General features: G+C 42.8%; 2 protein-coding genes across 2 annotated transcripts in view; one reads left to right on the top strand and one right to left on the bottom strand.

The window, feature by feature from the left end:
* The window catches only part of FOXO1 (forkhead box O1), a 106,381-nt gene extending 98,314 nt beyond the window's left edge, over positions 1-8,067 (bottom strand). Inside the window, exon 1 of the mRNA XM_074217221.1 lies at positions 7,480-8,067. Within this exon, the coding sequence (XP_074073322.1) occupies positions 7,480-8,052 (573 nt within the window). The 5' untranslated portion in view covers positions 8,053-8,067. The remainder of the gene's footprint in view (positions 1-7,479) is intronic.
* Positions 8,068-8,325: 258 nt separating this feature from the next.
* On the top strand, positions 8,326-14,602 carry LOC141507309 (uncharacterized). Its single transcript, XM_074214851.1, has 5 exons — positions 8,326-8,593; positions 8,742-8,935; positions 9,166-9,769; positions 9,924-10,009; positions 11,957-14,602. The coding sequence occupies exons 1-5, from the start codon at positions 8,326-8,328 to the stop codon at positions 12,011-12,013; spliced, it is 1,209 nt and encodes a 402-aa protein (XP_074070952.1). The 3' UTR covers positions 12,014-14,602.
* The last annotated feature ends 2,514 nt before the right edge of the window (positions 14,603-17,116 follow it).

Below are 17,116 nucleotides of genomic sequence, written 5' to 3'. Positions count from 1 at the left end.
AGAAACTGAGGCTGAGGTGATGGTAGTGGAAAATGGATGAAAGAAACATGATAAACAGAATCAATAGAATCATATCTCTTGAATATTAAAAGGATAAAAAATTTAGCACATTTTAGTTACATGAAAAGTATTATTATTAGAGACATGAAGGATAATATTAAATTTCAATTGGGGGTAGAGGGGAAAAGAAGAAATTAAAGTAAATTCCAGAGAAATGAACAAATGTTTATCACATAGCTCTGTCTCTAAGATGACTGGGAGGTGATGGGAAATAATGACAGAAATGGGGGAGTCAGAGGAGTTGGAGGCAGTTTTGAAAGGAGGTAGATTCCAAGGTAAAAGCAGGACAGGGATAGGGCCTAGACCTGTGATTTTATTGATCTAGGTAACTCAGCTGAGGAAATTGCCTCTACCAATGCAAATCTATGCCTTTCTGCATCTTAAAGTCTTAAGAGAGCTGCCCAACCAGGCGACAAAATCAGCACAGATCAAGAGATGGACACTGAATGCAGGTCTTGCTGGCTTCAAGGTCAGTCTTAACCACTACTACTATGTGATGCATCAATTTAAGCATAAAAGCCAAATGTAAAACTACACAAGACTGAAGAAAAATAGAGATTTAGAGTCCATCTGTATAGAGGGTTAGGGTTAGACAAGCAATACTTATAGGGAATGAACACTATTTTAAATGATAAAAAGAAAAGAAACAAAGAACAAAATGAAAAGAAACCCAGACAGTGACACAGTGGTCAATAGTGACAAATCTTACAAAAAAATCAAGAGAACACAGAAGTTAATGACTAGCGTCAAAGAGAATGTATTCAAACTCCCCCTTATCACCAAGAAAATGCTTGAAACAGGACCCCTGTTGAATATTTTCTAATTTTGAAAATATTTAATGAAAATTTACTAAATAAATGTGATGAAAACAAGAAAATTAGTTTGTGTTAATTTTGGGTTTCAGATTTCATTTCCCAATTACAGGCAGGCCCTCATTTATGTATGACCAATTTATGTACATTCCTTCCTTCTAAGAGGCCAGTCAGGTTCCTTAGCAGATCCTAAACCCTGCTCAATCTCCCTGTCATACTATATCCAGAGTAACTTTCTCAGAAGAAACTGGAAATTCTGTATTCTCTCAAAAGCCTTAACAGCATGTAGAAGACTGAGAGAAAGTAAAAAAATCAATGCTTTGGATTAATTTGTGGACAAATTATACATCACTACACAAAACTGAGACAGACAGACACACACAACCCCCTCACAGGTATGTTGTCCTGCTCTCCACTCAGACCTCCTGCTTAGGTTATGTCTCAGATGCTCAGATTAGCCTACATCTGGGGTTTTTCTCTGAAATAGTAACTAGATGAATCTAAGACTGTCTTACTTATAGGGTTTCTTCTTACTCTTTCCTGGCAGTCTAATGATGCCTATAGACTCTTTGTCAGAATAATGATTTTTGCCTACATTCATAATTGAAGAAAAGGCTAAATTTCGATTACGGGTTAGTAAAAATAGAGATGTAATTTTTTTCCACATCTAAATTCAAAGATTTATGGTCCCTGGAACCCCAGTTATAATATCTAAAGGGGGGGAGGGGGAGAGAAGAGGAGAAGAGCAGGGAAAGCTAAAAAAAATAAAGCCTTAACATCTTTATTGTGGCTCTGTACTAGCCAAAAAAGTTTTTAGGAAAAAAACTGAAAATGAAGCTCCCTTCAAGGCAATTAGTTTAGACAAGCTGTGTATAATTCATTTTTTTTCCTATCACGATCCAGGGGAAGGGAACAAATCTTCTGTATGAACAACAAGCAATAGCTATAGCAATCTCTGAAGCTAAGAACTGGCTATTTCAGGACCAAAGACCTCTCAGGCTTACCTAGCAAGAGGACCTGATCCTTTATAGCTCCTCATTCCCCAAACTGTAAAGCTTTTCTCTTTGTCCCTCATTCCTTAGCCACTGCCAGTGGCTCAGGCATCAACACAGCCTGCATCCCTTTCCCTAGCAGGTGCCACAAGTCCCAGAAACCACTGCAGGAGGCAAGGGAGGAGTGAGCCACCACAAAAGGAAATTTGATTCAATTCAAGGAACATCTGACATTTGATGTGTTCCTGGTTTCCCAAGTTAGAATTATGAACACTTTCCCACAGAAACACTGTTAAATGTCACAATTAGGTTCTGGAATACTATATTTCAGGTATATTATGAGCTAAGTACTTGCATACCAACCTGAAACTTAACCACTGTTCCTATGAAAAAAAAAATGAAATTACAAAAATGCAAGGACTTAAATGTCCAGGAAATAGCTTTAAAAATCCCTAAAGCGTGGGTGGTAACTATTGGTAAAACTGACTCCAGATTTTAAGGTACTTGATTAGACAACTACTGTTAAAATGGAAAGAGCATAAGATTTGGAATCCAAGAGACCAAAGCTGGAATGCTTGTATGACTGACTGAACAAGTCACCTCTAACTTCCTTGGTTTTCACTTTCCTCATTTGTAAAATGAGAAAGTTGGACTATATGTGATTTTCTAACTCCCAAGTGCAGCTAGGTGTTAATAGAGCACCAGCCCTGAGGTCACAAGGACTTGAGTTCAAATCTGGCCTCAGACACTTAATAATTACCTAGCTGTGTGGTCTTGGGCAAGTCACTTAACCCCATTGCCATGCCTAAATAAATAAATAAATGAATGAATAAATGGTTAGCCGTGTGGTAGGGCAGATAGGTGCCACCAGTATAGATGACAAACTAATTCTAAAACAGCCCAACATTTACCTGGTGATGAAGGAAGTATTCTGGTGGTAGTCGTTAAGTCAGCCTAGAATTTAAAACTAGTAGTATATTATAACAAACCACAAGGAAAGAGTCCACAGGAAGATAATGAAAAGTGTGACCATCCTTACCACCTCTACCTCCTACAAATGACAAAAGACAAAAGCTGCTAAGAGAATTCAGTATTTTGAGCTCCTTAGGAGAAAAGCATTCTGAATATAAAATATAGCAACAGTAGCTATTTCCTATTATCCACAAATGAATAGTTTAAAGATTGAATGTCCTTGCTATAGCTTCCTCCTACGCTGGATTAAACTAAGTGAATCCCACACTCTGGGTTCCTCAGGAAAAAGGCATTATAAAAATGCTAAAAGTAAAATATTACTAGATCTTCTCCTTATATCCACAAATGAATAGTCCAAAGCTTAACCTGTCCTTGCTATTTCTGCCTCCTACACTAAATAAACTATAGGGGCTGCTAAGAAAATCCATCATTCTGAGTTCCTTGGGAGAAAAGAATTCTGAATATAAAGTAATCTTTATCTGCAAGGATTTACCTGCCACTGACAATTATATCAGACTGTTCCAAGAAACTAGGAGATTCAAGTTGAAGGAAGGATGAAAAGTAAAAAAAAAAAAATCATTTTTTATAATGCTTTAAGGGTTTATTCAGAGTCCTTTCCATATATCAAAACTACCCAATAGGCAAATGTATTTGATCTTTGTCTTACAAAGAAAATCAATAAATAAATCGAGACATAAAAAAGTTAAGTAGCTAAAATGGGCTAGTTCCACAGACTGTAAATAGTGGAGCAAGGACTCCAAACTCTTAACAGTACTGTTTCCAGTTAAGATCATCTCTCATACTAAGTGTATCTGAGAAACTCTGTTGGCCCTGCAATTGCCTTTGATTCTTTAAAAAAGGAAGAGAAAGAAAAAAAAAAGATGAATGGTCTTCTTCTCTTCTTCTGTGCCTAGGGATAGCAACATTCAAGAATGGAAAGTTGTTGGTGAAAATGATGGATTTTGGATGAAAGCAGGCCATAAGATCTAAAGGAGGTCCCTCTGGTGGTGTAGTCGAGATCCTGCAAGCTTGCTGTAGTGAAGCAGAGAAAACACAATCAGCATCTCGGGACCCAGATCTAGTCATCCCATGGCAGAAATTTCTGGATTCTCAACTACATCACATCAACTGTCAACACCAACCCTATGGTATCTGCCCTGGAAAACAACCAATGTTTCTGCCAACCTGGACCTCAACATCTTCTATGCCTTCCCACCTCCAAATCCCTCTGGGACATCCAATCTTGACCTTTCAAAATCAGACCTATTCTGGGGTGGGATAGCACACTGGCCCTGGAGTCAGGAGTACCTGAGTTCAAATACAGCCTCAGACACTTAATAATTACCTACCTGTCTGTGTGACCTTGGGTAAGCCACTTAACCCCATTTTGCCTTGCAAAAAAAAAAAGCAGACCTATTCAAGGTCCAGATCAAATGCTCAAATGTTGCCAAGACACCTTTCTTGTTCGTTCTCTCTCTCTCTCTCTCTCTCTCTCTCTCTCTCTCTCTCACACACACACACACACACACACACACACACACACACACACACAAAACCACAGAGTCAAAAGTAATTTCTGTGCACTCTGTTTACATCTCTCTTGTGGACTTTCTATATTGTCTTAAGAGTTATGTCTTCTGTTCTGTAATATAAACTCCTTAAAGGCTTATTCATTCAGAGCACTAAGCACAATGAAGTTTATATGTCCAACAAATGTTTGTTGAATTGAAACAAATTAAAACCATCCCAATACTATAAAATCACAGGGTACTCTCCAAAAAGTAGGCCAGGAAAATTACCATGATGCAAGTTTCTTGGCAGTTTCCAGAAACATACAGGCCTTTGCTGCTGAATATTTCACCCTGAAAGTGCTGAAAGTACAGATGGACCAACAAACCACTGGGCAAATGCCCAGTTAACCTCTAGGGTAGTTTAACATTTGGCACTTAAGAGTTTAACATTTGGCACACTAGAGCTTAGAGTTAGGCATGTTATTAGGAACCCATAAGGATACAAAAAGAAATACAAAGTTTTCAATTTACTATAGAGTCTATCATTCCCACCATGGGATAGTTAACCTCTCCTACCAATCCCTACTCCCAACCAAACCCCTGGAATTTCCAATACCCTAGTCTTAAATACTATTCTTGAGGTAGATCAAAGTCCATCAATGCTTAATCATATTATAGTTCCTAATAGCTATATAATAGATCTCAATTTTTATAAAATGAGATTGAAAGAGAAATTGTGTGCTTTATTTTTATTGTTCAAAAATTTTATTTTTTAAAAACGGATCTATTAAAAATCCCAAGCATCACTGAAACCAAATCACATCTCTTGATAAGAAGTCAACACAACTATGTCCATGGAAAATACAATGGCTTGAGCTCAATAATGTTCTTTTCCATTGTACATCATTTTCAATCTTTTCATGTAGTTTGAAATTTGTTATGTCATCAGAAGAACAATACAACACATTTATCATTCCAGAGTCCATTTGAATGAATTTCCAAACTTCGGTAAATGTCAGTATATTTATTATCATAACCTCACAACCTCAAAAAAGACAAAAGTTTTGGGAGCTTGATTAAAACTGAAAAACTCTTTCCTTTGCCTTATTTTATTAAAAATAATTATATCTCTATACAAACTGGCGTTGGGGAAATCATCCAAATGGTTATTATCATCAGGATTAATTAACACTACAAATCAACTACAGGGTCTCCCACAAGTCTTAGTTATGACTTAAAGCTACTTTAAGATTACATCTTTCACTGAAACTTTTGGGAAAGTACATATCCTATGTAGCAAGCAGTTCCATCCTTCTGACCCTCTAACTAAGAGCTACCACAAGTGTCATCTCAATGGCAAAATTTAAATGAATTTTCATATAAAAAAAAAATTAGATCCTTTTTTGATTAACACACCAAAGCTTGCGATCCAAATATCAGAAAGCCTGCTCATACCAAATCATAATTCTTGATGAAGGCATTAATTTTAACATGTTAATTTTAATTTAAAAAAAAACACACCCTGGTTCTCAATATTATCTCATCTCAACTCACATCCATGGGTAGAATTCAAGATTTCTTTCTTAAAATACACATGTAAGAAGGAAAATAAAGTTTTAACTGTTTATAAATATTGTGTTCAGTTTAAAGGCTCCCTTAGGTAATAATCCTCTCTATATCATGTGTGTGTGACCTTTTACTACTAATCCTGTGGTAGGATAAAAAGAGGTTAAAACACACATAAAAAATGCCTATTTTCTCACAAATATATGACCAGTCCTTTTTCTGGTACAAAGGTGGGTGGCATTATTTTGGCAAGTGATGAAAAAGGTTAAAGTATCATTATCCACATTCGTATTATTAATAATGTTTAACAACTTTCCAACTAATGGAAATGATTTACATGCAACTGAACTTGGGCTCAGGGGAAGCCTTTGTGCATAAGTCAAGAAAGTACACTGAGACAAGTTTATGCCAGTGCTGAGTATTAAATTATGTAAAATATTCATTTCTAACATATTATCAGCAGTCCTAAAACATCTAATCATTTAATAATTTTAGGGTTGCTTGTCTTTTTGGAGCAAGTCTATAATGTAAAAGGGAACAAAATTGCTTCGTTTTACAGACCTTGGGAACAGGAGAGTCTTTCAGATTTGAGAGATCTCAGCTTGGTTTTAACAAGCAACACATTTATGAAAGAGAGGGAGAAAAGTTGTTTCTTTGCTACTAAAATACCCTTTTACTCAAACTGAAAATGCATTAGATGTAATCTTACTTCTACCAACTGACTTTGATGACACCTGAAAGGTTTAGTCATTTGAAAATGATGGCCTATCTTGAACCAACCAAAAGAACCAGTTTCTTAAACCGTGTACTTCATAGACGATTTCCTTAATGAAAGCATCTATACGTTTTCTAGCTCTAGTAAGAGATTAAAATATACATCTATGCCCCAAAAAACTGTTTTTATACATGCTTTGAGCATTTAAATCCCAAAGAAAGTCCTCCAACCCCTGTATAGAATAACACCGACAGTTTTTAAAGGTTGTTGCCATTCTCAAGATCTAAGAAGCAGGGATTAAGGACACACTGTACTTTGGATGTCAACATAATGGGCTTTTGTTTCTTTTTGTAAATGTTCTAAATGACCACAGTGTAGGATATTCAAGGAGGATTGTTATGGGAGCACAAATACACAGACACACGTTTTTATAGACACACATGCACGCGAGTGCACAGACACACACACACACACATGCAGTTAAATCAAACTGCTTTTGTAGGGTATCCTCTTAATTTAAAAAAAAGCCCCTTTCTCACGAAGGGTTCCCTAGGAGGACGCGGAATGAGGCGGAGTGCGCCTCGCCGGAGTGTGAAGCCAACACAAGCAGAGCTGGGACTAGAGAAGGGACTCCCTGCCCGGTGGCACGGGGGCTGGCGCTGCCCTCCGCGGCCGGGCTGCGCTCTGCTCCGGGTAGAGGGCAGGGAGCGGGGTCGGGGGGGGGGGCGCGCCGAGGCGTCCCCCTTGAACTTCGCCGGCCCGCTCGCACGTGTCCCGGGGGCCCCGCACCTGCCGCCCGGCCCCGCGCCCGGCCCCGCCGCCCGGCCCCGCCGCCCGCCCCGCCGCCTCACCTTCCAGCCCGCGGAGCTGTTGCTGTCGCCCTTGTCCTTGAAGTAGGGCACGCTCTTGACCATCCACTCGTAGATCTGCGACAGCGTGAGGCGCTTGTCGGCCGAGCTCTCGATGGCCTTGGTGATGAGGTCCGCGTACGACAGGTTGCCCCAGGCGTTGCGGCGCGACGAGCTGCTCTTGCGGGGCTGGCCGGCCAGGGGCCCCGCGGCGGGCGGCGCGGGCGGCGGCGGCAGCGGCCCGGGCGGCGGCGGCAGGCAGGCGGGCTCCGGGCGCTGGAAGTCCGCGGCCGCCGCCGCCACGGCCGCCGCCGCCGCGGGCCCCGACAGCCGCTCCAAGTCCTCGCGCTCCTCCAGCAGGCTCAGGTTGCCGAGGAAGTCGGCGGCCGGGGCGGCCGGGGCGGCGGGCGCGCCATCCGCGGGGGTCCCGGGCCCGCCGCCGGGGGGCGCCGGGCTGGGGGCGGCCGAAGCCGACTGGCCGAACTCGGGCCTGGGGAGCGGCCAAGTGCACGAGCGGGGCCGGGGCAGCGGCTCGAAGTCCGGGTCGATCTCCACCACCTGAGGCGCTTCGGCCATGGTGCCCCCGCCCCTCCCCCCGGCCGCCCGGGAGCGCGAGCCGGAGGCGGCGTGGGGGAGGGGGCGCTGAACTTGGGGGGCGCCGGAGCCGCGGCCGCCCCGCCGCCCCGCCGCCGCCGCCGCCGCCGCTCCGGCCGCCGCGGGGGGCAGTGGCAGTGGCAGTGGCCGGACGGCAGGTTCCGGCGGTCCGGGAGAGGAGAAGGGGCAGGATCCGCGGCGAAGCTGCCCCGCGGGGAGCGGCGGGCGGCGGCTCGGGCTGCGGCTGCCTGTTGAATGCGGCGGGGCGCGGCGGCGGCGGGGCGGCCCGGAGCGGCGCGGCGGCCCGGAGCGGAGCGGAGCGGCGCGGCGGCCCGGAGCGGAGCGGAGCGGAGCGGCGGCCCGGAGCGGCACACACCCGCCGGCCCGCGGCAGACTTACGGGCTCTACTACCGCCACCCGGCCGCGGGGCGGCGAGTCCCGGCCAGCGCCCGCCCCCGGGCCCGACTGACGGCGCCGCCTCAGCCAATGGGAGCGCGCGCGCTGCTCAGGGACCCGGCGGCTTGTCAGTTTCGCGGGGCCGCTTTTCCTCCGGGAGGGGGCGGCGGTGGTTTAGCGGGGGGGGGGGGGGGGGGGGGGGGGCGGCGGGGGGAGGAGGTTTTCGTGGTTTCTTTTTTTTTTTTTTGGATCCTTATTTTCTGGTAACTCCGGAGCGTGCTTCTGCGAGACTCAATGTTTTGATTTCTGTGAGGCAAAGCCGCGTGGAGGCGGCGACGGGAGTTTGTTTACTACCGAGGAGCGGGAGCCCCCGGGAACGGGGCGGCGGGCCCCGCGCCTCCCCGCGCCCCTAAGTGCCGGGGGTGCTGGGGCGGGGGCGGCCACCCGGACTCTAAGCGCTTCAGTGGGGGTAGTGTTGGGAAAAGGGGGGCGACAGACCCTCTCCTGGATCCCCTCCTGTCCACACACCACACACCACACACCACACACACACACACACACACACACACACAGCACACATCACACACATTACACACACAGCACACAACACACAGTGTACACATATATTTTCAGTATCTGAACGTGACAGCCAGTTCGGTCAATCACTTACTTTGAACCCCACGCGGGATTCATGTGTAGTGGGCTCTCTCACACACAACACACACACATCACACACCACACACACACACACACACACACATATTTTCAGTATCTGAGCGTGACAGCCAGTTTGGTCAATCACTTACTTTGAACCCCACGCGGGATTCATGTGTAGTGGGCTCTCTGACATACACACCATCCCCAGTCCCTGTGACAGGCTCCACTCGTGTCCTCGGTGTCCCCGCCCCCTCCCTCCCGGAGCCCGTCCCGGCCTCCACCGCCTCCAGCCCTTCCCCGGACCACGTGCGGACCCGGGAGGCTGGCCCGGGGCGAGCCTGGCCCGGGGCGAGCCTGGCCCGGGGCGAGCCTGGCCCGGGGCGAGCCTGGCCCGGGGCGAGCCTGGCCCGGGGCGAGCCTGGCCCGACTGACAACCCCACGCAGCAGGCCGGCCTCCCCTCCTCCCCCTTTCGGCTTCCTCCCTCCAAGGGAATCCGTCCCATTTCCTCCAGGAACTTCACCAACCACCCACCTGGCAGCTGCAACCAAAGCAGGACCGACGGAGTCCTGTCAAACCCGGGGCCAGGTCGGCTCAGCCCAGTCTCTGCTGCCCTTTGCACCCACCACTCAGGAACGGGCAGGACAGGTGACAAACACTACATGGGCCTCGATCCTCTCACCTAAAAATCTGAGATTGCTCACAGAAAAGAAAGGGAAACAAGACATCCTTGTTCCACCCACCCAGGGAGGCAGAATTCATTCTTAATCTAAAATAGAACCTTTCTTTCCCGTTTCGTTAGCCGCGTGGCTGAAGGGATTTCCAGCCCTGGTCTGGGAGGACACCCTTGCTTGGGAAGGGAAATCTTACCTGCCAGCGAAACTGAAGGTCAGGAAATGCCTGGGGGGGGGGGGGGGCGTTGGGAGGAGGAGTGGTAAAGAGACTTTATTGTTATCAGTCAAAGGCTCCAATATTCAATGTTTAACCTTTTGTGGAGACTGCTGGTGTGTGATAGGAAGAAGCTATGGATTGGAAATGAGAAGACTTGGGTTCTAAGTCCTGTATCTGCTACTCTGTGACCTTGGATAAATCACTTTGGGCTGTTTCCTCAAATGCAAACTGAGAGTTTCAGACTAGGATCTACAGAGTCTCTCCACTTTTCACAATCTAATATTCTGCTGGTCTCCCAATGAAGGAAGCTGAAAATATATGGGTTTGGATTTTGGTTTTGGTTTGTGTGTTTTTTTTTTTAAGATGAATACTAAGGTCAAATCTCTGGCAGGCACTATCCAGTCCCACCCCCACCCCTAAAGGGCCCCTAGGCTGTAATAAGACCTCCTGTCTTCTGGACCAATCAAATCATGACTCTTCTCTTTTCCCCCCTCTTCCCCAAGAAGGGCAACAGGTCCAGGAAGTCCTGTAGAGGGTGAATGGGGCCAGAAGTGAAAAGACAATGGACCTTGTGTCTCAAGGAGTAAGAGAAATAGATTCTATTTAAGGTTTTTTTTTTTAAAGGAGGGGGTGAGGAAGACATTTCCTTCCAGAGAGACAGAATCACTTAACATAGGAGATGGACAACTGGATTGAGTCGTTTTTTTTTTTTAATATCTTGTCTAAATTGACAGGTGCCAATTCTGGGCAATCTCCTTTCTTCCCCGCCAACAATTATAAAACTGGTAAATGGTTATGTTTTGTTTTTGGGTTTTTTTTTTGCAGAGGCAAAAAAGAAAGACTAACATCAAATCCATCTCTTCATTTCCATTTCTATTGCTTTCTGGTAGACACCCCCATCACCTCATACCTATCTTATTTGCAATGGTTCCCTACTGATTTTATTTATCTTGATCCCTTCCTACTCCAAGTCATTCTCTTGATGTTTGCTCAATTAAGATACCACTTTTCTTTCATCCTAACACTCCCTCAACAAGAACTGCATCATTGCATACTTACATTTAAATTTCTCTGCCTGACTTCCAAGCTCCTCCTCAATCTGGAACTTCTATGCTACATATTCAGTTTTATTTTCATCTGCTCCTTAACATAAACTCCTCACTTTAGAATGGCCAGACTATTTGTGGATTCTCCTTTGAATAATACTAATGTTGTCACTGTTTGTTTTCTTATCCCTACCTAAAATGAACTTTTCCTCCTTTCCAGCTTTCCAATTTGTACCTATTCTTTGAGGCTTACATCAAGACTCAGGAAGACTTCCTGAAAACTCTAGCCCATGGTGACCTCTCTTCCCTTTGAACTCATGGCCCTGATTTCCTGTTCCACTGCCTGTCATTTAGCACTTAATTATAAATAGTACTGCCTTGTGACATCACTTATATTTGTTTGCTTTTTGCCATTTAGCTTTTGTATATATTTTCATACTGCTTTGCCTTACTTCCCCAACTGCTCTGTAGTGGGCTACTTAAATGCAGGTACTAGATATGGTACTTCTTTGTAGCGTCCCATATATAGTGAAAAATGCTTATTTATAACTTCTATGGGGTTGAGTTGACAGGTAGTAAATATTTAAAATATGCAGAAAAAATAAAAGGAGGTTCAAGGGCAGTGCCATAATCTGTTTGGTTTTGTTACTCAGGTTGAATGTAATATACACCTAAAATATTAGGTAATAGTCAATAATTTTATATGCAAGACTTTTTTTAGTCATTTTACTTGAAAGGCTCATGTTGTCATTTGTTAATAATGAAATATGAAATTGAAAAAATATATGATCAAACATTAGCTCTCAAAATTCTTATGGCAAGTGCCTCTGGGATGCTGTGACCTCCCACCAATAGGAATTTTGGTATTTAATTATGTTTCTCATTTTGTCCCCTTCAGATTTTTCTCCTACTCCAATGTCCCTTGGAAATGATGGCCAATGGAAAATTACAATGAATTGAGAACCAGAAGATCTAGGGAATCATCTCTGTTCTATCACTAATTATATTTGATGTTGTTTAGTCATGACCAACTCTTTGTGACTCCATTTGTGGTTTTCTTCACAAAGATACTAGAATGGGTTGCCATTTCCTTCTATATATCACTTCATAGATGAGGAAACTGAGGCAAACAGGATTAAGTGGCTTGCTCAGGGTCAAATAATTAGTAAATGGTAAATATCTGAGGACTGATTTGAACTCAGGGCCTCCTGACTTCCAGGCCGGGCATTCTATCCACTTCACCTCCCAGGTGCCTATACTAGTTGTATAACCTAGGGCAAACTGCATAACCTCTGATACTGTTTCTCCTTTGTTCTTGAAGTAGAGTGTGACTTCTGGAAGGAAATGCCAGGACTTGCAAATGAATCAAATTTAAATGAGAGAGGGCAGTGCAGAAACACCAGCCTCACTTTCTCCTGAGCCATCTGGGTCCAGTGTCAGAATGACTACAAATGGCCCTGGATGTGTTTTAGCCTTCTTAAGCTAGGGTTTTTCCCAGCTCTCACTTTGACTAACTCACTTTGTTCTTTCAGTAATTAAGTCAAAGAATGGCCTCTCTTACCTAGTCAAAAAAAAAAATCAATCTAGGAGGGGAAGACCTCCAGACCTTCTGGGTTTCTGACCAAAGAGAAACAATTGCTTGCTATTTAATGAAATTAGACCAACTTGCTTTAATTTTTAAAATATTGCCAGATCTTTTTTCCCCCTAATCTGTTCAGGGAGGAGACTGAAGACAAGTCTCAAGGTTCTAGTCTATCCGTGAATCCATGTGAATCCAATTCAAATCAAGAAATATTAGTAGGCAATGGGAAAAATACAAAACTTAGATAAAACATAAATAGATATTCATCTCACTCAAGTTGTTAAGTGAAAATTTCCTGTAGTGCCCCACCCCCTTCAACCTAGGGAATCCTGGTTTTGCTTTTCCTGAATATTAGAAGGGTTCCTGTCACTTCCCTTCAGAATTATAGGGAGGTAGAGTTCCCCTACCTTGGTTCCCAGTGTTCAAAAAAGCTTTCTGAAATTATCTGAACACACACAGACACACACACAGACACACAGCATGGGAATCGTTTACCTTTGAATAGATTTCCATAGCGCCACTAGGGGGCGCCCAGTAATACTAGATGTACCTGGAGTTGACCTAGGAAATCCAATTACTGTCTTCATATCTTCTTCATATCTCACCATACAGATAAACCAAGTTTTTCCGGGAAACCTTACGGACAAGTGCTCCAAGACCTCTGGCCTGATAGAGAAATAGAGTGTTGTACTCTGGAAGGTCCTAGGTTTGAATCTTCTCTTTGACTTTAACTAGCAGCGTAACCAACAGGAAATCACTTAAACCCGCCATTTAATTATCACTAAAGTGGGGAGAATTAAACCAGTAGTACCCAGATCACAGGATGGTGACAAGGTTCAAATGAGATAATGTATGCAAATTGATTTGCTATCCTTTGAAGAAGCCATTTGTGTTGAGTGGAAAGTCTCCTGGTCTTGACTTTGCCATCAGTTCACTGTGGGGTTTGGGCAAATCATTTATTCACATTGGTTCTCATTTTCTATATCTACCAAGTGAAGTTAAACTAAACTTCCAAAGTCTTCATCACCCCACATTCTGAATCTGAGATCTGCCAGGTAATCTCATTTTGGACAAAGCTATTCTCTTGTACATCACTAAGGAACTTTGCTGTCTTTCCTCAAATAGAGAAGTTTGGTTTGGGTCTGTCTCTTAAAAGGTCCTGGCACAGACCCCATTGTCACTTCATTACTACTAAGAGACAATTTCTTGGAGTTCTCTACCTCTTAACATTATGTCGCAGCTGAAAGGTTTTCTTCTGTTTCCTTCCTTCCACATGAGGATTAACCTTAGGCTAAAGTGTGAAATAAGGAAAGCTTGTTTTATATATGTTCTCATATGCCCCATCCTGGGCCAGGTGCCCAGACCCTTCCTCTGACCCTCTCTTCATTCAGTCATTCAACAGACATTTCTGAAACTAAACTTATGAAAAATGCACTCTTCTAGGGGCTGAGGAAAATTAAAAAATCAACAAGCTATAGTCCCTCCCTTCTAGGTTACCATGTAATGGGGTAGATAACCCCCTTCTATGGATTAACTCCTATAAGTGAGAAACTCTGTGTTATATAAATATTATTCATAACATTATTTTGTAAAAGAAATTAATAAAACGACCAACCTCATTTTAATTTTTAAACTTGTCTGATTTTCCCCCCATTTTTTTCTAGAATTCAGTACAATGAGTTTTGACTTAAACTCTAACCTCTTGAATTTTCATTTCAAGCAATTTCATCAAAAGAGCTAAATCACTTCATTCCCAATAAGATTCACTATAAAAAAAAGTAAATAGGCCTAAGGAAAAGAAATTGTCATAGAGCTGAAAACCACAGATTATTTGGTCTAACTCCTTTTTTTGACAGATGAGCCAAGTGAGGCCCAAAGATATCAAATGATTTTGTCCAAGATCAGAGAGCCAAGCTTTGAACCAAACTTCTTTGATTTGAGTTCCAGGACCCATTGTATTGAACTAGCATCTATGTAGAGAGTAGAATTGCGAATGAAAAAAATCAAGCTATGTAAAGAATTATTTGCTTGTTGAGGAAAAAATATGGAAATGTTTTATTTTTTGGATTAAAAAAAGCCTATAAAATGGCATCAACCAGTTTTTAAAAGAGAATTATCACCAGTACATTAATACATTTCTTCTGTATTATTTTTTTTTTTTGCAAGGCAATGGGGTTAAGTGGCTAGCTCAAGGCCACAGAGCTAGGTAATTATTAAGTGACTTGGGCCAGATTTGAACTCAGGTACTCCTGACTCCAGGGCCAGTGCTCTATTCACTGTGCCACCTAGCTGCCCCACCTTCTGTATTATTTGGAGTCTATTTTAGGTTTTTTGTTCATTTGGGTTCTTTTTTGCAAGGCAAATGGGGTTAAGTAGCTTGCCCAAGGCCACACAGCTAGGTGATTATTAAGTGCCTGAGACTGGATTTGAACCCAGGTACTCCTGACTCCAAGGCAGGTGCTTTATCCACTAAGCCACCTAGCCGCCCCTAGAGTCTATTTTAAAGCTCATAAATTTTTTTCATTTACTAGTCAGCTCAAATTAGCCTGTATGTGTGGCCAATTAGAATACAAGGAAAGAAAAAATTTTAATCAGGTATAGGCAATTAAAAAGAAAAAGACCCTAGATGATCTCACTTCCCCACCATATTTGCATCGTTTTCAAGCCTACTTTTCCATCATGAAAGGCAGGAAGACTACTAAAGTGTCATTTCAACTGATCATTCTGAAGCACCTCTTCTGCATTTACACCTTCTGCATTAGGACATTGAACTCTGGATCAAATTCTCAAAAGAAAGCTGACAAATAGCTTTTAGTTTATATTCTATAGCCCAAATACACTATCTTAAAATCCAAATTACTACATTAAAAAAAGTTCTAATGTGTATTTTCCAGTTGTAGCAATCTAATCCCAAATTTCAGTGCTTCTTTCCCAATATAATTGACTATCTTTTTCCTTTGGAGATGCTGTTAACAACCCAGAACAATTTTTGCTTTAATCCCCAATTTAAATTTGTTACCAACAACCCTGTAAAATAGATGTTCTCTCCATTTTGTGGATGAGAAAACTGGGGCTGCAAAATTTTAAGTGACTTCCCCAAGGAATGATGCAAGATTAAAACTTAATAATAGCTACCAGATGAGAAATGGAGAATCAAGAAATCAAGGAACAACCAGTACCTTGAAACTCAGAGTGGGTGAATGAACAGGAACAATGGGAATTAAGACTGGAAAGGTCATGAAAACACTCACATTTTCATGGCATATTAAAGTTTGAAAAGTCTTTTCCTTGGCTGCCCTCAAAAGTGAAAGTGTTATCATTCACATTTTATAAATGAGAAAATTGGAGTTTACTGTCGACCATACAACTGCCCAAAGCAATGTATGGGAACATAGCTCTCCTGATTCAGAGTCCAAAAATCTGTCCAGTCTACCAATCCTAGCTTTGTAGGTAGGAGGAGGGAGAGAGTGAGGCCTATGACTTTTCAAGGCTCTGCCTCATTTAAATCCAATTCACTTACACCTCAAGACATTACCCTCCTGATGTCACTGGTCTGGGAGAACAAAGGACAAATTAATAGGGAGCCACTGAAGATTTTTGAGCAAGGAGTAAAAGTGCCTGAAGACATTTTTGTAGGACAGCTAAATCTATGGGTGTTTAAGAAAAGCTGTCATCACATCCATCTTATGTGCTGTCTGGCCCAACAGAATTTTGCTCCTAGTTCTCTTATTGTAAGGGTCATAATATGTTCCTGTGGAAGAAATGAATGCCTTTAATAGTGGCAAAGATAGCTGACATATGAATCTGGAGTGATGAATTAGCAAAGCCAAACTGCATAAGGGCCAATACTACTACAACTTGGAGCAAAGAAGTAGAGACTAAAAGGGAAAAGAGAAATTGGTAGAGTGCTTCACACCAGGAAATAAGGAAGGCCAGAACCTATTGGCAATGAGGCTTAGATCAATGGAGAAGAGCAAACTCAAAACATTCCCTTAACTGGTCAATAGAGTTATGTGGATTCTGGAAGGACAGAGAAGCAGGAATCCACTCTAATGTTCCCCACCTGGGTTCATCTGTAGAGTCTCCTGGAAGAGATGAGGCTCATCATAAAGGAAAGTTTTCTTTACTATCTATATGTTCAGACCCTTTCTATATTTCTTGTTAGCTCAGAATGCTTCCAACATTGACTGCTTTCTCACCAGAGCTAAAAATGAGTTGAATTCAAATGTTCTTGGGATCAAGGCCCCAATCCAGAGCAAGATAACTTTCAGGGTTGAATTCTGATCTCCAAAAGTCATAAAAGAGTGGTCTGGGGGATCTGAATTAACATACAGGTTGCAGTAGTTATCCACTTTGAGAGGGCATGAGGACCACTTTTTAACATAAAAAAAATTCTTAGATTTCCTCCTGAGAATAAATTAATATCAATTGATTGAGAAAAAGATATCAAAAGCTACTATAAAGTAATACTTTAAA

This window comes from Macrotis lagotis, chromosome 1 (genome assembly GCF_037893015.1).
Source record: "Macrotis lagotis isolate mMagLag1 chromosome 1, bilby.v1.9.chrom.fasta, whole genome shotgun sequence".
NCBI classification, from domain to species: Eukaryota; Metazoa; Chordata; class Mammalia; order Peramelemorphia; family Peramelidae; genus Macrotis; species Macrotis lagotis.
The sequence above is the reverse complement of the archived record's forward strand: the minus strand, read 5'-3'. Positions and strand labels throughout refer to the sequence as shown.